Source organism: Rattus norvegicus, chromosome 2 (assembly GCF_021556685.1).
Source record: "Rattus norvegicus strain SHRSP/BbbUtx chromosome 2, alternate assembly SHRSP_T2T, whole genome shotgun sequence".
NCBI lineage: Eukaryota > Metazoa > Chordata > Mammalia > Rodentia > Muridae > Rattus > Rattus norvegicus.
The window spans coordinates 213424837-213447271 of NC_141535.1; the positions used below are offsets into that span (position 1 = coordinate 213424837).

General features: G+C 43.0%; 1 protein-coding gene across 3 annotated transcripts in view; it reads right to left on the minus strand.

The window, feature by feature from the left end:
- The window catches only part of Synpo2 (synaptopodin 2), a 150503-nt gene that overhangs the window by 10657 nt on the left and 117411 nt on the right, over nt 1-22435 (minus strand). The window contains exon 5 of one of the 3 annotated variants that reach the window (XM_087631234.1): nt 16744-16898. Within the exon in view, the coding sequence (XP_087487360.1) occupies nt 16785-16898 (114 nt within the window). The 3' untranslated portion in view covers nt 16744-16784. 3 annotated transcript variants of the gene reach the window in all.

Sequence of the window (22435 nt, forward strand, 5' to 3'; positions counted from 1 at the left end):
CTTGCTCTTGAACAAGGTGAGTAGCCTCCCCTTGGGTAGAAAGCTGAAGACAGTGTGGGGAGCTGAGCGCAGTGAGTCTCACAGCAGAGATCTTTTTTGTTCCTTTTCCTTCCTCTCTGTCCTAAGAATTGAACTCAGGGCTTTGCGTATCCTAGGCGAACACTCGGTCACTGAGCTGTGCCTGGGTCAGAGTTTTTAATCTGAGGGGCTTGTTATGCACACTGGTCATCTCAGAATTCGAGGGGACGAAGGCAGGAGGATCACTGGAAATCGAGGGCAGGCCTGGCCTACGTAGTGGTTTCCTTGCCAGCTAAGGAACAAACTCAAATGTTCACCATTCATATAAGGTTAGACTTCGTGGGAAACTAAGTGTGAAATTGCACTGGGAGACATTTGTAAAACAAACAAACTAAAAACCAACCAATCGAACACAGAACAGTGGAGCCCAGGATTGTAGCTTGGTTGGGGGAGCACTTGCCTGCCATACAGGAAGAGTCAGTTTTAATCAAAATGACACAGGCCTGTAAGTCCCGCATGGGAAATAGAGCTCGAAAGATAGACGTTCAAGGTCACTGCCAGATGCAGAGCAAGTTCAAGGTCAACCTGGACTACAGGCACCACTGTCTCACGCAGCAACTGTCTCTCATAACATCCAAATCCATGAAAACTAAATAGAACACAATCTTAGAAATTTTGGGAGCAGCCATTTAAAGTGTGACTAAAACTGTGCTAATCAATACTGAGTTGCGTTAGTGACCAGTGTACAGGAACACCAGCGTAGATCACATTTTGATGCTTCTCTGTCCCTTGCTGTGTAGACACTCCCAGGCTCTGTACTCAGGACAGAAGCACAGAGGGTCTAAGGGACATTCTCGACTTTTCAGCAACCATCTTTTCAGGTCAACTAAATGTTACTGACCATACAGCTTGTAAACAAAACAGCTTAGTTGGTTTCTTACTGAACTATCTGGTAATAGCTTAGCAGGGAAATGCCATCCCAAGTTTACTTCCAACAACAGAGGCAGTTCTGAAGCATTGTGAGCTATCGTAGCAGCCAGAGAAGTGGAAAGTGATACCGGTTTTCAGATTCAACAATCTTTTATCTCATGAACTCTGCGCAAAGCTAAAACAATTTTCTTGGCTGAGATCGTGCTTACCCATGCACCGTGGAGAAAGCATTTCCACTTGACAAATATTATTTCAACTCCCTGGTACCTTTCTCTCAAGCACATAATCAGAAAACACTTTTTGCAAATATACTCTAGCACAAGCAGCTCTGGAGAGGCCCAAAGGAAGTAAAGGGGAGTGGAGTGCGTTTCCTTGGCTTTTAAAGCCATTGATTAGAATCTCTGAAAAGCAGAGGTCCTAGGAGAGGTGGGCAGTTCTCCGTCTGCTACGGCCTTGCAGTCAGCACCCATGCCTCCCTGTTTTATAAGTGTACACGCTGATTGGTCCGGAATTTCTAGAGCGCTGACTTCACGACACTTCCAGTTCCTTGTGGTTTGTCCCTACTTCCTCTGCCGCCCTGCTGGGATCAGCCATTGAGAGCCCCATTGGATCAGCACTGTATGACCCCGCTTCCACCCCTGCTTCTTTTACTTGGTTTTCAGAGTCTCAGCCTTATTGACCCTTGTAACTCACGTTAGACTGTGACACTCAGCTCAATGATTGAAACCCTGCTATGGCTTCTCACTCCACAAAAGGAAAAGCCGGAGGTCTTTTGTCCGCCTATGCATGGCCAGCAAAATCTGCTGAGTCCTCGGTGCATCTCTGTTTGCAATTCCTGAGACACTAGGCATTCTCATCCCCGAGATTGGAGACTTGTTGATCCTTGTGTTTGGAACACAATGCTCCAGACGCCAGTGTGACTTCTCTGTCCTTCCTCAGACCTTGCTCAAATGTCATGCAATCTCTTGTGAATTCCACCTCACTCAAAGCTCTCCCTCTGTCTGTGTGTCTGTCTGTCTGTCTGCCTGCCTGCCTGCCTGTCTGCCTGCCTCCCCTTAGGTGTATACTCAATTTAACATGAAAAATGTTTTTCTTAATCATTTTGTTTTTCTCCTGGAGAGAGAAATTAAGGTCTGCAGTGTGTTTGAGGGCAATGGTGTTTGAAGACAGTCCTAGAGGCTGGGCTCGGATGCTTACACCAACAGCCCCAGCATTCGGAAAGCTGAGTCAAGAGGATTGAGAAATGCAGGCTACAGGGTGAGACCTTATTTCAAGAATGCAAACAACAACAACAACAACAACAACAACAACAACAACAACAACAACAGTAAAGTGTCCAAAAGAAAAGAGTGTGTGTGTGTGTGTGTGTATTCTTAAAATAGTACCTAGAATCAAAAATAAAAGCTGTTTAGAAAGCATTTGTTAAATGAGTGTTGATTTCCATATCATATTATTGTAAATGGGATATTTGCCCACTATCACTGAAGTGCTTGGTCAATTTCCAAAATGTAGCCCATTCCACACTTCTGACATAGAAAGGGACATAGAAAGAGCCTACTCCCCCGACCTCTGATGTAGAGAAACTCTGGACATTTAAGCTACTTTGTTGATTATTTTCTTTGAGGCAGGATCTCAGGTAGTCTTTAATTCCTCTTCCTGTTTCTCCAGGGCTGGGGTTACAGGCATCGCTCTATGTTTTCAAATTGCTTTGATCTTACAAATGAGAAACCATAGAAAATTAAACCCAGATCATAAAGGGAGCCTGAAATACATTCCTTAAAGTAAGACCAAAGAGGAAAAACAATAGACAGTATTGGTGATTATCTTAGCTAGATTTCTACTCTGTGGTAAAGACCATGACCAAAAGCAACTTGAAAAGGAAAAGATGAATTTGGCTTATACATCCCAGGTCACAGTGGGTGGAGGGAGGGGCAAGGCTTAAGGGGAACTTAGAGGCAAGAACTGAAGCAGAGACCATGGAGAACACTGCCTATTGACTTGGTCCCCATGGCTTGCTTAGCCTGTTTTCTTATACAACTCAGAACCACTTGCCCAGGGTGGGGGTGGGGCACTGACCAGAGTGGGCTGAACCCTCCCACATCAATGATCAGTCAAGAAAATGTCCCATAGATTTGCCTACAGGCAACCTGAAGGAGGCATTTTCTCAGTTGAGGTTCCTCTACCCAAGTAATTCTAGCTTGTTTCAAGCTGACAAAAAAACTAACCCAGACAGGGCTGGAAGAAGAGAAAACCAAGTTGATTTGTCATTTAGTATGTGTCTGGAAACAGTATCATTTCCTCACCAGACTTGTAGGGTTATATCCAGCTTCAGTTAGAATTTACCCTACAAGGAGAAGCTGTCTAACCCTGGAAAAAATTCTATGTTAAGATATAGACTCACTTTATCTTTACTTTTTGGGGCAAGGTTTCATATAGCACACAATTGCCTCAAAATGGTCCAAGATAGTCTTGAACATCTGATCTGCCTGCTTCCTCTTCCTGTGTTCTGTAATTACAGGCATTCACCATTAAACCTAGTTTATGCAATACTGGAGGCTGAACCCAGGACCTTGTGCATGACAGCTGAGTGCTCTACCCACTCAGCTCCATGCCCAGCCCTATCTAGAGGTATTTAAATATAGGGCAACTATTTTCTCTAGGTGATTTAACTATAGCCTAGGTTGGTGTTGGAGGATGAGATCTCTCATTTGCTTTTCTTGTATTTTGTAACCACTTCTTCACAATACTCCCAAGTGGAATTTTTGGGACTGCAACTGTTACAATTTTTTTTTATCAAGAACATAGAGCAGAGAATCTTTACAAGTTTACATTATTATTCTGCTTGCAACAGACAATTGACCTAACTGATAGGCAGTATATATCTATGTATCTCTTTCTTTTGGACCCTGTCTATCTATCTGTTTTATCAGAAATATAGCCAAGGAATGGAACATTTTAAGACAGTTTGACGAATGTGATAAATATACCTCAAAATGGTTCCTGCTTCCAGGTTCCAGCCTGAGTTCCTGTCCTGACTTCCCCTGATGAAAGACTGTAAGCTATAAGATGAACTAAACCCTTTCCTCTCGCAAGCTGCTTTTGAACATGGTGTTTTTATCACAGCAATGGAAAGCAAACCAAAACAATAGACTTTTATGTTTTATCTCACATTGAAAGATAACCCTTTCAGGGAAAGAATAAGGGTCGTTAGAGTCAGCAAACTGGAAGAATGGGGATTCAAGATTTTCCTCAGGTATGGATATGTGGAGTCTGGTTTCCCACCAGGGCTCAACTTTTCTTGTAATTGTAAAACTGGGATAATACTGACTACCATTTCAAGATTCGGGGTAGAAGAGTTTATAACTTGAATGCCACACAGCTCAACAGATCAGGACTATTTTTGTTATTGTGTGATGAGACTGTGTGGCTCAAAGGTGTCAGAGATCTGGCAGAACCTTTTGTTCAAGAGGCAACTGCATGGGCGGGCTGCCGACCCTAGACAGAAATAGAAGCAGGCCTTGACTTTGAAGTGGGGTTAGCAATGCAGGCCTCAGATAGTGCCAAGCCAGCCCTGCCTCCCCATGCTCCCAAGAACCCGGGCAGCTGTGCTGGCCAGAAACACCACCCCTGACCTCATCTCCCTGCTAGATCAGAGTAGGCCAGAATGCAGAATAGTGGTTTGTTTCTGATGCTCTATTTTTTTTTTAAATAAATGATAAAAACAGTAGGTCTCAGCTTAAGGTCAGGAAGATCCATGCTATGGAGAAATCTGCATATTCTTCTGTGGTCTCTTCATTTTTTAGATATACAGAGTGACATTGCGCTCGTCAGGATACTGAGCACTGGGTCTCTGTTGCTTCCCCTTCCTGCAAAAAAGCAACGCAACTGCTAAAGACATTTTATGCCGTGCCACAAAGCCTGAATTGCATGCATTTGCATAAAGAAACTGCGGAATTGAATAACGTATTTTAAGGCACGAAAGCAGTTACTACAGCAATTTTTACCAACTTCTGAAAAGACGCCAGTGTATAAATTACAGCTTATTAAAATATAATAGATAAAATATAATATAAGCTGCAGTCTATTGAAATAGTTGAAATTTCTGTAATGTGTAGCATTATTTAATTACATTTTAATAAGAGTCTAGATTAGATAAAGCTTCCCAGAGAAGAGCATCGGAGGGCGCAGAGGCAGGTTGCAGTGTACAGTGTTCCTCACATGCACTGGAGCTGCAGAAACGGAAGAAGCCGCAGTGCATGTGGGGTTCTGCCAGAAAAACCAAGAAAGCTCACAACCTCCTTTACCTCACATGCTGGACCACCCGGAAACCAGAAGGCTGCAGAGACCCGTGCCTCCCACTCGCCCCTCCTGCATGCACAGGGCCTGTAGGAAGCGGAGGGATCTGGAAACGTTGTCTTTCAACTCTGTGTACCTGTGCCGGCAGGCGGTTTACTCCATAAGTTCTTTTCTTCTTCCTTTTTTATTTTCTGCCATTTGTTTTCTACTCTTGCATGTAGGCCCCATGATGGCTTTGCTTTTGTCTTTAGAGGGCTCAGTTAGGTTTGGGGGCTGTTGCTTATGTCTCGAGGCATTCTCTTTGAGAGGCTTCGGGCCACATCTCATACACTCCGCGTTGTTTCTCTCTTACTTCCTCCTCTAAACCCATGGACGGACAGCTCTCCCACCTTGCCACTCCCTGTCATTTTACCCACATCACCCTGTCTTATACTCAGTGTTAATTTAATATTTCTCCTCCCCACTCTGTTTCCCTCCTAACCCTAACCGTACTTTCTAGTTTTGGGTTATAAAACGATTTCTTATATATTTTTTCCTTGAAAATAAAATTTTTTTTACAACATAGTCTGATCACAGCTCCCCTCCCCCACGCTTCCACGGTTCTCCCCACCTCTCCACCCATCCCATTCCGTGCTCGTTCGCTCTCTCTTTAAAGAACATGTGAATTAAAATCCAAGTACACTCCAGGCTATCCTTGCCTGTTTACCCTCCAAAAGTTATTGAAGCCAAAGGGACTTCTGTAGTGAATTGGCTAATGAAATATTTGAGTAGCGTTACTATTCAGCTGCTGCGGCTGCTCTCGCAGTTAATATTCTACTTGGGGAATGGTACGGAGCTTACACTGGCATCCGGAGCTCTGGGAGTGAGGAATTATTCTGAACTACCACACATTCGGCTCTGACACATTCAATTCTGACACATTTAAGTCTGTGTGAAAATTGCAAAATACTTCAACTGAAGGAAAACAACCAATCAAAAACTAAACTAAGTTAAAAAAAAATAACACTAGATGCATACATCCCAACATAGCAACATAAAAACAACAAAACAAAACAAACCTAAAACCAAAAACCAAAACATCAGAATTACTCTTCCAAACAATATTAGCCCTACAGCAATGGCACCTAGTGAGTTAGATGAACTCCCACATAGAGCTCAAAAGAATGACTGTACTTGCACGATCAAGGTCACAAAGAGCTGAATGAAATGAAGCAGTGCCTAATATAAACAAGAAATCCAACAAAGAGAAATTATGAAGAAACATCTATCCAGGGTACCAGACATTACAAAACAAAACAAAACTGAACTGGCTGGTTTGTGTGTCAACCTGACACAAGCTGGAGTTATCCCAGAGAAAGCAGCCACAGTTGTGGAAATGCCTTCATGAGACCCAGCTGTAAGGCATTTTCTCAGCTACTGATCAAGGAGGGAGGGCCTACCCCATTGTGGGTGGTGCCATCCCTGGGCTGCTAATCTTGGGTTCTAAGAGAGCAAGCTGAGCAAGCCAGGAAAAGCAACCAGTACATCCCTCCATGGCCTCTGCACCAGCTCCTGCTTCCTGAACTGCTTGAGTTCCAGTCCTGACTGCCTTTGGTGATGAACAGCAATGTGGAAGTGTAAGCTGAATAAACCCTTTCCTCCTCAACTTGCTTCTTGGTCATGATGTTTTGTGCAGGAATAGAAACCCCGACTAAGACAAAAACAAAACAAAAAAACCAATAGAGTGGACCAAGGAGAGGACAGGATCGGTAAGCTGAGTACGATGTGCAGGAATTGGAACGATTCAACAAGGACAAAGATAAATGTGGTGTTTTGAATGAGAATGTCATCCAGAGGCTCATCATACATTTAAATGTTTGATTCCCAGTTGGGTAGACTGGCTAGCAGGATACAGTGTAGCTTTGTTGGAGGGGGTGGGTCACTGGGGGTGAACTTTTAGGTTTCAGAAGCCCACGCCATGCCGAGTTGGCTCTCTTACTCTCTGCCTCCTGGATCAGATGTAAGCTCTCAACTACTGCTCCAGCACCATGCCATGAAGGTCATAAATTCACCCTCTGAAGCTATAAACAAACCCCCAATTAAATGATTTCTTCTATAAGTTGCTTTAGTCATAGTGTTTCTTCACAGCAATAGAAAGATAACTAAGGCAATAAAATAGTAAAAATAGATACCAGCGAGAATTCCAAGATGCATGTGGCACTCAGAAAAGACTGAGTTCAGGTTACGAGACAGAAGGAGGATCTCACTCTCAAGGCATAGAGAACATTTTCAAAAGAATCATAACAGAAAATCTCTCAGAGTTAGGAAAAGATATCCAAACACAGGAGGCAATGTAAGGTAGAAAATAGACAAGACCAGAAAAGAACCTCGCTTGTCATATTAGAATTAAAGCATCAAGCATTAAATATGCAGAACAAAGAAACTAAACAGAAAACAGTAAGAGAGAAACACCAAGACACATGCAAAGGCGGGCCGCTAAGAATAACAGCCGATTATTCAACTGGAACTTTAGAAGCTGGAAGGGTTTGGAATGATGCATCTCAAGTTCTGAAGAACACCAGACTGACCAGCGAAGCTACGTCACAGATGAAGGAAAACAAACTCTCCCCAGGATAAAAATAGACCGAAAGAATTGATGGTCACTAACCCAGGTCTATATACAATGTTAGAAGAGGGAAAAACAATGCACAGAGCCATAGGGAAAAAAAATAAACCATATTAGAATAATAGTTGAGTGAGAGAGAACCACAGGGGAAAAACGTGTAACATCAGGAATCAATACATACGTTTACATAGTAATCTGGAATATTGATGGTCTCAGTTCCCCAATCAAAGGGCACAGTGTATGGGATAAACAGTAGGAGCAGCAGAATAGCCTTGTTGGGACACCAGGGGAAGGAGAAGCCCTTGGTCCTGCCAAGGTTGGACTCCCAGTGAGGGGGAAATGGGGGGTGGGCAATAAGGGGGATGGATGGGGGAATATCCATATGGGGTAGGGGAGGGACTGTGGGCTTATGGACAGGAAACCAGGAAGGGGAATAACGTTTGAAATGTAAGTAAAGAAATATATCTAATCAAAAATTTAAAAAAAGTAGGAGCAAACTATTTATCACCTCCAAGGAATGATACTCAAAACACAGACACTACTAGATCCCAGAGTCAGACAGGTGTCAGTGATCTACTAGATCCCAGAGTCAGACAGGTGCCACTGATCTACTAGATCCCAGAGTCAGACAGGTGCCACTGATCTACTAGATCCCAGAGTCAGACAGGTGCCACTGATCTACTAGATCCCAGAGTCAGACAGGTGCCACTGATCTACTAGATCCCAGAGTCAGACAGGTGTCACTGATCTAATATTTTGACAAAATAGCCTTCAAACCCCAGCTAGTGAGGACAGATAAAGACGACCCCTTCGTGTTGATTAGAGGAGCAATCAATCATGAAGACATTACAATTCTAAAGGAAACACCCTGAGCACAGGCGCACCACATTTCATAGAACAAGCACCACTAAGTGCGAACTCACAGTAGACCTCTGTACAAGAGGAGTGGGCGACATTACGTGCCTTATTCTCTCCAGTGGGAGGCCACCTAAGTATAAACCAAATCTATGACTCGAGCAAATATATATATATATATATATATATATATATATATATATATGTGTGTGTGTGTGTGTGTGTGTGTGTGTGTGTGTGTGTGTGTATAAAGTGGACTTAACAGACAGCTACAGAACACCACACAAACAACAGAGACTATACACTTTTCTTGGAAGTCCATGGAAGTTTCCCTAAGACGTATCCTATATGAGGACACAGAACAATTGTTAAATATGGGAAAGCTGAAGTAACTTCCTGCATTCTACCTAATCACAACAGACTAAGGCTACAGATCAACAGCAAGACGAAGCCTAGAACAAATCCAAACTCATGGAGACTAAGCAAAGAACTGTTGAGCAATCCTTAGAAAATCAAGAAAAAAATTTAAATCTCCCCCCAATAACTGGAGCAGGGACTATTCCTAAAGCTGTCTGTGGATCCTGTTCCCCCCACCAGGCTTCCTTTTCTGGCCTTGGTGGGAGAGGATGCAGTAACCCTGCAGAGAGTTAATGTGCCAGGGTTGGGGGATAACAGTAGGAGGCTCCCCCCTCTCAAAGAAGGGGATAATGGACTGGGGGAGGGACTGTAGGGGACCAGGAGAAGGGGGCAGTGATGGGAAATAAAGTTAACAAATAAATTGATGGAAAAAAAACATTTTAAATCTTAGAATCAAATGAAAATGAAAACATACCATACCAAAACCGAGATACAATGAAAGTGTCTTAAGAGGAAAATGCTACACTTTAAGAGTCTATATTTTAAAGAAATCAGAGAAACCATAAAAAAATAGCTTAATGATACAATTTAAAATTCTGGAGAAGAAGAACAAGTTTGCAGACAGAAAGAAGTAAGCAAGACAAGAGTAGAAATTAATGGAATGAAAATAAAATAATATAGAGATCAATGAAACAAATTTATTATTGAAAAGATAAAGACTTACAAGCCCTTCCTTACCCTGACAGAAGAAGAGGATCCAAACTAATAAAGTTAGAAATGGAACAGGAGCCATTACAACAGCCATTACAGCAGCCATTACAACAGACACCAGTGAAATCCAAAAATCATTGAATCTTACCTAAAGCGGTATATCTTCTCCCTGAATTAGAAAAGTCTAAAGAAATAGGTAAATTTTAGGATGTAAATGACCTACCATAACTAAACGAAGAGGAGATCAACAATTCAAACAGACCTGTAGTAAGCAGTGGGACTGAAGCAGTAATTTTTAAAAATCTCCCAACTAAAGCAAATCCAGCACCAGATGGATTCAATAATGAATTTTATCAGAACTTCAAAGAATATCAATACTTCTAAATTAATCCATTAAAAAAACAACAAAGCATTACTAACGTATTTTTTATGAAGATCGTACTATCCTGATCTAAAAATCAGAGAAAGACGTAACAAAAAAGAAAATTAAGACCAATAACCCCAATGACCCCAATGAATATAATTGCAAAAGTTCTCACGGAAATATTTGTAAGCTTAATTTAATAGCACATCAAAAGGATCACTTACCATAGTCAAGACGACTTTATCCCAGAGATGTAGTTATAAAATAATATGTAAAAATAAATGTTAATTATTACATAGATGGACTCATGAATAGAAATCATAAGGCCATCTTGATACAGGAAAAAGCTTCTGACAGAATCCAATATCACTTCATTTTTAAAACCATTTAAGAAAGTTTAAAGATGCATTTAAATAATCTTAAAACTCATATGAACGTGCGAAAAACCCTGAGTAGCCAAAGCAATCCTGAGCCAAAGTGAATACAGCTAGAGATACCCCATACCCAGTTTCCAGTTATACCACAGAGACATAGTAATAAACAAACAAATAAACAAACAAACACCAAACAGCTTGGTAGTGGCACAAAACAGATACATGGATCCTTAGACCAGAACAGAGGAGCCAGATACAAGGTCACACAGCTACAGACACCTGACCTTCGGCCAAGATACAAAAAAAAAAAAAAAAAAAAAAAAAAAAAAAAAAAAAAAAAAATCCAAATCTGAGAAAAAGAATGGTGCTTGGGTATAAGAGCACCCCACGCAGAAGCCTCAGCTCCCAAAGGTCCCATGAAAACATCTGTACCACAAAGAGAACTGTCAATCCGCCGAAGAGGCGGCCTACAGAATGGGAGAACATTTTTTCTTTATTTTTTTTGCTAGCTGCACATCTAATAGAGGAGAAGTATCTAGAATAGTCAAAGAACTTCAATACCTAGACATCAAGGAAAAACTCAATAGAAAATGGGATGTGGAACTAAACGGAGTTCTTGAAAAGAAATGCAAACGGCCTATGAACAGTCTAAAAAGCCTTCAACATCGTCAGCTTTCGGGGATAATGCAAATTGAAACTACTTGGAGATTCCGGCTGTGCTGACAAGTGTTTTTTCAACTTTATAAAAATCAGAGTCATCTAAGAGGACGGACCCTCAACAGAGGAAATGCCTCCATATGACCAGCCTCTAGGGAAGACTGTGGGGGCATTTTCTTGATTAATGATTGATGTAATAAGCTCATTGTGAGTTTGCACCATCCTTGGGCAAGTAGGTGGCCCTGTGATACATAAGAAATCAGGCTGACACTATCTAAAGACTATACATGGACTGACCCTGGACTCTGACCTCATAGGTAGCAACGAATATCCTAGTAAGAGCACCAGTGGAAGGGGAAGCCCTGGGTCCTGCTAAGACTGAACCCCCAGTGAACTAGACTGGTGGGGGGAGGGCGGCAATGGGAGGAGGGTTTGGAGGGGAACACCCATAAGGAAGGGGAGGGGGGAGGGGGATGTTTGCCCGGAAACCGGGAAAGGGAATTACACTCGAAATGTATATAAGAAAATACTCAAGTTAATAAAAAAAAGGGGGGGCTTCATTTCTATTTATGGTATATGTATAACAACAATAATGATGATAACTAATGTATTTTCAATAAATAAAATATTCTGAAAAAAAAAAAAAAGAAATCAGGCTGAGCAAGCCATGGACAGAGAGCCAGTGAGCAGCGCTCCTCCACGGCCTCTGCCTCAGGCCCTGCCTCCAGGTTCCTGCCTTGAACTCCACCCTGTGTTCTTCCAGTGATGGAGTTTGACCTGAGAGCTATAAGATGAAATGAACTCTTTCCTCCCCAAGATGCTGTTGGTCATCATGTATTACCCCAGCAGTAGAAACCATAGGACACACTGTTACCCCAGTCCATCATTAAAAAAACAAATGTTGGTGAGGACGTGGGGAAAGGGGAGCACTTATCCACTGTTTGTGGGAGTGTAAATAGGTGAGCCCACTCTGGGAATCAGGTCAGAGGTTTTTCAAAAAGCTTAAGATAGAACCACCATATGGCCCACCTGAAAACAGACCCAAAGGACCATTCCCCACAGCAGAGACACTAGTTCCTCCATGTCCATTGATGCTCCATTCAGAATAGCTAGGGAATGGAGTCAACTTAGATGGCTGTCAGCAAATGAATGGATAACAAAAATATGGTGCATATACCTCATGGAATATTGTTCAGCTATAAAGAAAAAAATGAAGTAATGAAATTTGCAGGAAAATCAATGAAACTGGAACATATTATACCAAGTAATCTAATCCAGGTTCAGAAAGACAAATGTCACATGTCCTCCTCAAATGTGGAGCCTAGCTTTGAAATTTTTATGTGTGTGTTTAACTTGGAGTTACTCCAAAGGTCATGAAGTCAAAAAGGAACCATGAAAGGAGCAAAAAAAAAAAAAAAAGGTAGCTGAATGGACCCAGGGGTAGTAGCAGATACGTGACAGTAAAGTAGAGGGGGAAGAGACTTGGTGTTAGAGATTTAATCATGAGTGGGGGTGTGTGGACTGAGAGAGGAGAGGGTAGGGATGGATTAACCAGAACAAAACATGCACGAAAAATCTTTATCGAGGTCTATTACTTTACAAGCCTATATACAAACATATAAATGCTTTAAAGGGGGGCTTGAGCAGAAATACCCTGTGTGGGTAGATGATGCCAGAAGACAAGGGTTATTATTCAGGAGCCTCAGTGCCAAGCATAAGATACTCCCCTGGGAATTACTGATCAAGGAGATCCCAAAGACCTCCAAACAATGCCACAAATACGGCCGTGATCTTAGTTACCCAACTAGATAGCAGGGTCCTATACCTGAGGACACCACCCACTTGAGTTTCAGAGTATAAAGAAATCAATCTGGAACTGATCAGAAAACTTCCTCTCTGCCGGCTACTTTCATCCTGTCCAAAGCTGCTGTAGGCTGTGCAGGTTGCATGGGAAGAAAAGACATCACTGGTCTTACCCTGTGATGAGACCGCATGCTAGAGTGCTCATATAAAACTCAAAGTGTGCCCAGTGGTTTAATACTGGCATAACTGTTATGGGTGTAACCAACTGCTTTCTGATTGGATTTGGGTACTTCTCCCGACACTGTAAGCCTGGTCAGTAATTTAAGGGTAGGGAGTTCATAGGGTCTATGGAGGAACCTGTTACTGCTGTTTCACTAAATGATCATGTTGTCAAACTGTCTTCTGGATATTGAAGTTGATACCTATAGACAAGTGTTGCTTTCAAGCTCAGTCCAAGAAAGTTCTTTTTTGTAGTAGGCACTGACAGGTAAATGCAAGGCTCATAACTTGTGAAAGTGCTAAGAATAAGTGACTGTTGGGTGCTCTCTAAAGAGAACAGTTGTATCAACCTCTCCTCAACCAAGGCTCAGGGGATATCATGGAAGTCAAGTTAGGAAAGATCTCGGAGCCACAGGATAGGGAGGAGAGCTGTGAAAAGTCTGTCTTCCAGATGTGACTTTGACGATTGCACTTATGAGCAAAGACTGTGATTAATTTACTTTACATGTCTCTCTGGTCCAAGTGGTAAGCTTTTGTTTTAATGACATCTTTTTGTGGTAGTTTGAATAAGAATGGACCCCCCCCATAGACTCACATTTTAATGCTTATTCCATAGTTGATGGAACTGTTTGGGAAGGATTAGGAGGCGGGGCCTTGTTGGCAGACATGAGTCACTTGAGTCTTTGATGTTCCAAAGGTGCTGAGGTTCTCAGCTCTCTCACTCTCTGCCTTGTGCCTGTGGATCAGAGGTAAGCTCTGAGCTACTGCTCTAGTGCCGTGACTGCCTGCCACCATGCTCCAGCCATGATGGTCAATGATTCTAACCCTGTGGAACCTAGAGCCTCCAGATTAAATGCTTTCTTTTATCAGTTGCCTTAGCCATAGAGTTTTATCGTGGCCATAGACAAGTAACTAAGATACTTTCTTATTTAAGAAAACTCACAGCCTGATGGTAGGGGTGCTCACCTTTGATCCCAGCTCTCGGGAGGGAGGCAGAAGCAGGTGGATCTCTGAGTTTGAGGTGGATCTCACTAGTCTACAAAGTGAGTTCCAGGACAGCCAGGGATACACAGAGAAAAAAAAAGGGAAAAGAAAATTTATAAAATAATTTCATTTTAGAGAAATTATTACTTCTATAAAGTGCATGGGGATTGTCAAATGAATGACCAATCTTCTGTAGTAGTTAAAAGATAGGTAATTATAGCCTCAGACAACAACTTCTAAGGGTAGCACAATGTATAAGCCCTTCTAAACACAGAGGGGGGTAAGTAGAAGAAGAAAACAGAAAACCTCCATAATGTGCATGTCTGAAATACTTATGCACCTAGCCATTAAAAAACAAAAACAAAAACACCAGAGAAGGAGTGGGAAAGAAAGTTTTGACAAATAATCAAAATATTCCTCTCAAATATGACTTGATTTGTGGCTTGGCAGTCATTTTATCTGGCTATAATCTATCATCTATCTGTCTGCCAGTCTATCCATCTGTCTGTACATTCATCCACCCATCCATCCATCTATCATCTATCTATCTATCTATTGGAAGAATGAGGGACTCTTACATCGTAGCTAGGCTGGTCTTGAACTCTATCAAAAAACCTGACAAAAAGAAGGAAAGAAAGTGTGCCTAATTAACATTCAAAATACTTCAGAAGTCTTTGATTTAGATCAATAAGCATGTTTTTGATGACTTCCAGAGAGATTTCAGTTAGTCATTAAAAACAAAAACAAAAATCACTTTTGATTGGAGTTAGTAGGTCTAGGTCCCCAAACCAAGGGCAGCTTCCTTTCCCTTCTCCAAGAGATACGAAGATGCTGAAGAACTCAGGACTGTCGTAAGTGATAAAACTATAATTCTACTTCTGAAAAATATTTATGCCATCCTTGATGAGTAGTAAAGGATCTGATAAAATCGGATCTTGGGGCTTCTCCTAAAACAAGGACAATACTGGAAGTTGGTTACCGAGCCACAAACTTTGGAATGGCGGCCTGGGAAGCTCTACAAGTGGGGAAGAGTCTGCTGCCACCTGGTGGACGTTAAACATAATCACGTTTGCTTTAGCGCCTCTCCCTCTCCGCAGCTTCTGAGCAGGCCCACAGCCCCTGAGTAACAGGTTTGGTTGTCCTTGATGAGGGGAGCCTGCAAACTATTAAGAGTCTTAAAGAATTAAGTTTGACAGGTGTTAGAAATGGGTTTTACAAAATGCGGCGCATAAGCAATTAGTATCCAAGTCACCCGTCGTCGCGTTAGATGACAAATCCCAGACCTAGTAAATAAGTACCCAAGGTAAGGCCACACCATTTTACTCTGAAAATGAAGTTGGAAAACCATGTCACAAAACACCAGAAAGAGAGATGGGCTTGGTGGCTCATCCTGTCATCTTGTACTTGCAATTAGTTCCTGGTTTGGTTCGGTTTGAGATGGAGTCTTGTGATGCCCTGGCTAACCTCCAAATTCTTTTACAGCCGAGGGTGACCTTGAACTCCTAATCTTATTAGCTTCACCTATCACACACCAGTGTGTGCCATTATGGAGGCTTCAGCAAGAACTTCCTAATTCAAATTCCAGCATCTGTGAAGCGACCGTGAAGAATTAGTCGGTCACATCCAAACACTAACAAACAGGCCAGGTATTCAGGCCACCATCCTTGGGTGCTAAGCGTAGGAAAAAGGGAAACTAGAAACGGCAGACGCATGCGTTAAACAGCCACCTGGTGTATCCGGCTTATTCTGTAGTGAATCTCAAGCTGCAGTGTGTGGTCGTTGCCACCATTTATACATTTGAAATAGCACTGGAAGAAAAACAACCAAGGGAAAACCAGTTCAAGACCCAGCTGTGGCTTTTTGGGTCTGGCTGTTTTGTTTTGGGCCCAGTTATGTTTTTTTTTTTACCATAACTAGATGTCACACATGAAAGGCTAAGCGAGTTTCTGTTTACTTATATTTGAAACGAAAAGTATTTGGTATCGGAACAAAAATCCCAAATCGAAACTTGTTCCGATTGTTGTGATTCTTTTAAAGGTTGCGTTTTCTGAGCCCCAACATCTGCTTCTGACTCATAAACGTTCTAGAAGTACCAGGAAATCCACAAAAATTCCCTCGGCGGTGGTGATGTTAAGTCCCTCCCTGCGTGGCTTCTGTGATTTGTGTTTATGCCTTCCCAGGTCCTCGGCGCTTGCTCTGTGGAGACCTAGATTTCAGTCTGGTTTTGGAAAGCAACCATACCTCTCAGGCAAGATCATGCACTGTAAAACAGGTCGGGTCATTGACCCTTTGTCCTCAGAGGGAGCTGCAGCAGGCCTGGGACAGTGAGGTGCAGTGAATGAGTGCTTAGAGAGTATTTGCATCACCTCAGGTAATCCTGTGTGGAATTTAGTTCAGAGGTGATTATCTTTTGATCATCCCAAATCAAGTCCCTTTCTCCTCCCCAGCCTTAGGAATGGCGCTTGCAAGCTCACACCTGCTGGGCAAGCACTGTAATATTGAGCAATATTACCCCGCCCCCCAAATCACAGCTTCTTCTTAACTCACTACTTCGGGGGAAATTTTGTCACCTGGTGTTATTGTCGCTGAATTTGAGGGTTTCCTTTCTTTCTCACAAACCCCAGTTTTCTCTTGGTCCTCTGTGGTCCTGGTAGCAATGAACAGTCTGGTAACGTAGGAGGCTATAACGTCTGGAAGTCTGTAGGATTCTGTCCAGCACGCTTCCCTGAAATGTAAGGTATGTTCTATGGTTGCTAGGGAGTATCTGACAGAAACCATGCTGGCTAATTTTATGAACTTGACCCAGGCTAGAGTCATCTGAGGTGATGGAGCCTCAATTGAAAACAAAAATGCTTCCGGAGACTGGGTTACAGGTAAGCCTGTAGGGCATTTTCTTATCCAGTGATTGATGGGGGAGCCCAACCCATTGTGGGTGGGGCCACCCTGTCTAGTGGCCCTGGGTTCTGTAAGAAAGCAGGCTGAGCAAGCCATGAGGAGCAAGCCAGTGAGCAGCACCCTTCCATGGCCTCTGTATCAGCTCCTGCTTTATTTGAGTTCCTATCCTGACCTCCTTCAAGTGAGAGTCAAGAATGTGGATGGGTAAGCCATATAAACCCTCTCCTCCACAACTTGCTTTTGGTCATGGTGTTTCATCACAGCCATAGTGAACCTAAGACAGATAATTGTCTGTGTTGGGAGCATCTTCCAATGGGCTCTGCATAGCTGGAAGGCTTGATCCCTCCATGCACATCCAGGGTGGCGGCTGCCTCAACTGGAAGTGTGCTCTCACAGATGCCAGTGATAACTACTTGTGTTCTTTGAAACACTGAAAACTGGTGAGTCTCACGTTGTCATTCTGCTCAGCTGGTAAGATGCCCAAAGTTATGGGTTTCAAAGTAACCCAAGTTTGGTGACTGAGAGTTAATTTCTTTGTATTGCCTATAGTCAGGGGAGAGAGGGTGCAAAAAGCCAAGGGATCGTTCTTTTTTTAGTCTGCATTTCTTCTTGGGCACCCCCCACCCTGCTCACCAACCCCCATTTTACTTTTTTCCTTCCAGGGCCTCACACATGCTAGGCAAGTGATCTACCACTGAGCTATATCCTCAGCCCCAACTCCATTTTCTAAGTGGCATCCCTTGCCTCGCCAGTGAATATAATCTTGTCACACAAACTCGAAGGCAGAGCCATCTTTTCTCCCCCCCAACCCCCGCCCCCACCTTATAAAACATATTTCTTTCTCAGGGGCTTACTTCCATTTCCATCAAGCTATCATAGTTATAAGTTTATGGCCTATCTTAGGATGAAAGGGTCCTTCCTAAGCCCACTTACTGTATCCAAAGCCATTTATCCAACACGGGTAACTTCATGCAGAAGTTGCTTGCCCAAGAGACAACTAGCAGGTCTGCGGGAGTGAGAACGCAGAGTGGAAACAATGTAGCTGTGTAAGGAGAGTACAGGCATGGCCGGCAGATAATAAATTAGCCTCACCCACTATCCAGAGCTCAGAACCTGCACAAAAGCTACATTAAGGCTTTTGAACCCAAGAAGGAGTAAAAACATCTGAGTCTGGCTGGTAGGTCTAAGTGAATGATAGATGTCTGCCAAAGGAGTAAGCAGAGAGAGGCAAAGTTTTTCATTTTTATTTCCCCTGTTTAACTTCCTATTTGATACATTATTAACCATTCTGAATTTCAGGTGCTCAGTAAAGTAGAAAAGCACCTTCATTCTCAGGGTAAATCCAAGGAGTAAATGCAGTGGGCTGGTTGAGAAGGCAAGGCACGACCGGCATGCTAGCTCACAGGGCATCTGACCTAGGGCAAGGTCTTTAGCCTTTGTGCCTAGAGATCCCATCTACAGTCCATTAAATGGGCACAAACATGCTACCTCCTTTACCTGTACCTCCGATCAAAAGTGTATTTGTAGGAAAGATACTCCGCTGATGCAGGGCAAAGTTTTGAAAAGTCAGTATTCTCATTACAGTTTATATAAAGTATTCACAGACTGCCTGATGTATAGCAGATGATTAATAAGCAAATTGTCCCTCCTACCTGCTGCCTACACTCTTGTCCTCAGAAACTTTGAAACTGTGTGAATGGCTGTCCCAGCTTCTGTCCCTAACTGACATCCTGATGGGGACTGCAAGTCTTCATTCAGGATTGTCCAGTATGTCAAAATGTCATTCCCCCACCAAACAGAACACAACACTGTACTCTTTGATGTCAACTTCCAAAAACACTTTCTGTTTCTTCCTAACAGGCGTATTTCTTTTTCATTCAGGGCCAGCTACTGTCCTTTGACTTTAAACTGTTTCTCATGCACATACCAGGAACCTTTCTTAGGGAGCAGAGGAGGCGGGAACTGTGGGATCAGATCTCTGCAGTGTGCTTTGAACATCTCTGAGTGCTCCCATTGGCAGAGGCAGGAAGGAGAAAGGTTGAAGAGCAGGTCTTGGGAGACTGTGCTTAGGGACTCTAACCTAACATTTTGGCCGCGATAAACCACACCAGATGTAGATAAACAGGTCAAGAAGGAGATAAACAAAGACCCCCCCCCCCATTGTTCTTTTAGCTGCCAATCTTCTGAGGAGATCGGTAATCTGAGACTGGTCTGAAAGAATTGACTTCTTTCCTCACAGTCCTCTGGGTGCTGGGACCTGGGAACCTGCATCTGCGTGCCTGAGCACACCCCTAACTCTAGATTGGACCATGTTAGGATTAAAATTCTCTCCATTCAACTGCCTCTGAGTGACTCTTTGATGTCTGAGGGCCGAGTGGTGGATTAGTGTGCATGCCTCATAAGGGCACACACTTTAAACATTTTAGAAAGTGACTTCATTGGTCAAGGAAGCAATGGCCTCTCAGTGTTCCTGTCATGGAAGCTCATGGGGTGATACGTGGTGTCTGGTCACTCAGCACTTTGCCTGCCGTCCGGGTCTTATGGGAATTTACTGGTCTGCTTCGTGGCTGGAAGCCAACTCTGGTAGAAAGTCAAGAGAAGAATTTCAACTTGGTATTTTCCCAGAATACTTGTTGACTCCGCCAGCAGCTTTGAAGTGTTAACAAAAATCTTTGTGTTTCCCCAGAGTCCAGTGATACGGGACATAAGACAAGCAAGGGTCAGTGTCTCTGGGAATATCGATTGTTGGAATTCACATACTTTCCTCCTGAAAACATCACACACACACACACACACACACACACAGAATAGAACTTTTACAAACAGACTCAACAACTCTGATTTCAGGTGAGTTGAGCACATTCTCATTGCTTCCTTCTGAAAGCATGAGAAGAATTAAGCCTTTCAGAAAACAGTCACTTTTTGATGACCTTGATTTCAAATGCCCTTCTTGCTTGGCTGGTGGGGACTCCCGAGACAGCATTGCTGACACAGAGGAGCTCACCTTGGGATGTGGGTGCTAAATGACTGAAGTGACACCCAGGGAGCCCTGAGTCTGGTGCTCAAAATAGGCTCTACTGGCTGTGGCACAGAGCTTTCTGCTTTCCGAGGTAGCAAGGACCATCATTCTCAGAGCAGCCTTGTGGGCTGGGTCATTCCTTTAAAGGAGAATCTTTTTAATATTGCAGATAGGCTGTGGGATGGTCTGCAGCTGTTCTACACTGAAAGAAGTTGGGACTAACTAGAACTCAACCTGGGGGATCCAAGGACCTTGTTGGGGGAAGGGTCACATATCAGATATTCTCATATTAGATATTTATTTATATTTTTTTGGTTCTTTTTTTCGGAGCTGGGGACCGAACCCAGGGCCTTGCGCTTCCTAGGTAAGCGCTCTACCACTGAGCTAAATCCCCAGCCCTAGATATTTATATTACAATTCATAACAGTAGCCAGGATTATAGCTATGAGGTAGCAATGGAATAAATTTATGGTTGGGAGTCAGCATACCATGAGGAACTGCATTAGGAAGGTTGAGAACCACTGCTCTAGGATAAAAGGCGTGAGCTTATGTTACCTATTTGTAACTTAGACATGTTTTCCCCTGCTTACAATCAGTTTCCTCTTGTGCATATTAAATGAGATTATTGTGTTATTTATCAACAATCACTGTAAATAATACCTGTTTCCGAGTTTGAGAGTGACCGTCCAAATGTGCATCATAGAACATAGCTCTGAAAATGTGACCGTGGGTAGTCTAAATACATGCACTGTGTTTTATCCCCCCTCAAAACAGAAGCTGTCTATTATCGAAGTATTAGAGCTAGGCTAGAGAGTGTTCTTAGGTCCCACTGTCAATACAGTTCCTCCATAAAATGGAAAAGTGCTGGGCTTGAATGTACATACTACCTGTCTGCCTCCTCGAACCTTTCATATTGTGTGCTCTTCCCACAGCACCTCGTTCCTGCTGGAAAGAGAAGCTTGAGGCATTGGAAAGGGGAACCTCCCAGAAGGAGAGTTTAGCCAGTATGTGGCTGGGATTACTTCTGTGGATCCCTCTGAGTACAGTTCTTCAGGCTCTCAATCCCAGGCCCCCTCAGGGATTCATTATCACTGTTGTTGACAACGGACATAGACTTCATGAATTAATAAAGGTGAACGGAAGAGACAAGGAGCAAGCAAAACTAACCAACAGATAATAAAAAGGAAAGAAAAAAAGAAACTGCTTTGTCTAGACCCCCCCCACCCCGACCCAGCCAACCAACTACCCCAACAAGCTTCACCTAAAGCAAAGTCGGACTGAGATTTAAGAATGGACTTCAGAGCAGTTAGCACCAGAGTTCTAACCTCCTACCTGCCACACATCCCTGCTCTAACTCCAACCGAGGGGTGGAGCGTGCGGCTCCTTGAAAGCCCATCTACCTCAGGGAGTTGGCTTAGTCTTTTCTTTCCCATGCTTAGTCCCTTGGAGAATTCAATCTAGTTCCTACCCACAGACCCTGCAGTCCAGGAGGAGGCTCTGCCATCTTCTGGTAAAACTGTAGACGCCATGTCTGTACTCTTGGCACATCCCTTAGAGAGTTCTTCTAGACCCACCAACAGTCCCCAGATAAAAAGGTGACATAGTTGTATTCGCCCTGTCTTTAGTTATGAATGCAAATAGTGTCTCTGATAGCACCACCTGTCAACAGGAAACAGACTTAAGATTCTTCTCATTGCTACATTCCACAAGCCACTGCATAACTAGGGGGTACTTCTGAGTCACTACTAAGAAGGGTATTTTTGAAGCAATGATTTCAAAATAACTACCTGTCAGCTGGGAAGCAGAGCACCTGTATAAATTCTGGGTCTTCCATCTAACGTATGCTATGTTAAGAACGCAAGGTTATGCTATACCATGGTGGTGCACACCTTGAATCCCAGTACTCAGGAGGCAGGTGTAGGAGGATTTCTGAGTGGAAGGCCAGCCTGGTCTACAGAATGGGTTCCCAGATAGCCAGGGTTATACAGAGAAACCCTATCTCAAAACAAAACAAAACAAAACAAAACAACAAAACAAAACAAACAAAAACAAACAAAAAACAAAGCAAAGTTATAAAAAAATACCCCTTTTCTTGTTTCATATGAAGAAAGAATCTTTGGTTGTTTTCTCTCTCTCTCTCTCTCTCTCTCTCTCTCTCTCTCTCTCTGTCACACACACACACACACACACACACACACACACACACACACACACACCCCATTTAATAAACTGCCTATGCAGGCAGTGAATGATACAGTATTATTGTAGAAGGAACTGGTTGCCCCTTGTGTCCTACAAGAAACTTCCTAATTGATTTCTGTAATGGCAAATAGAGACAAAAATCTCTC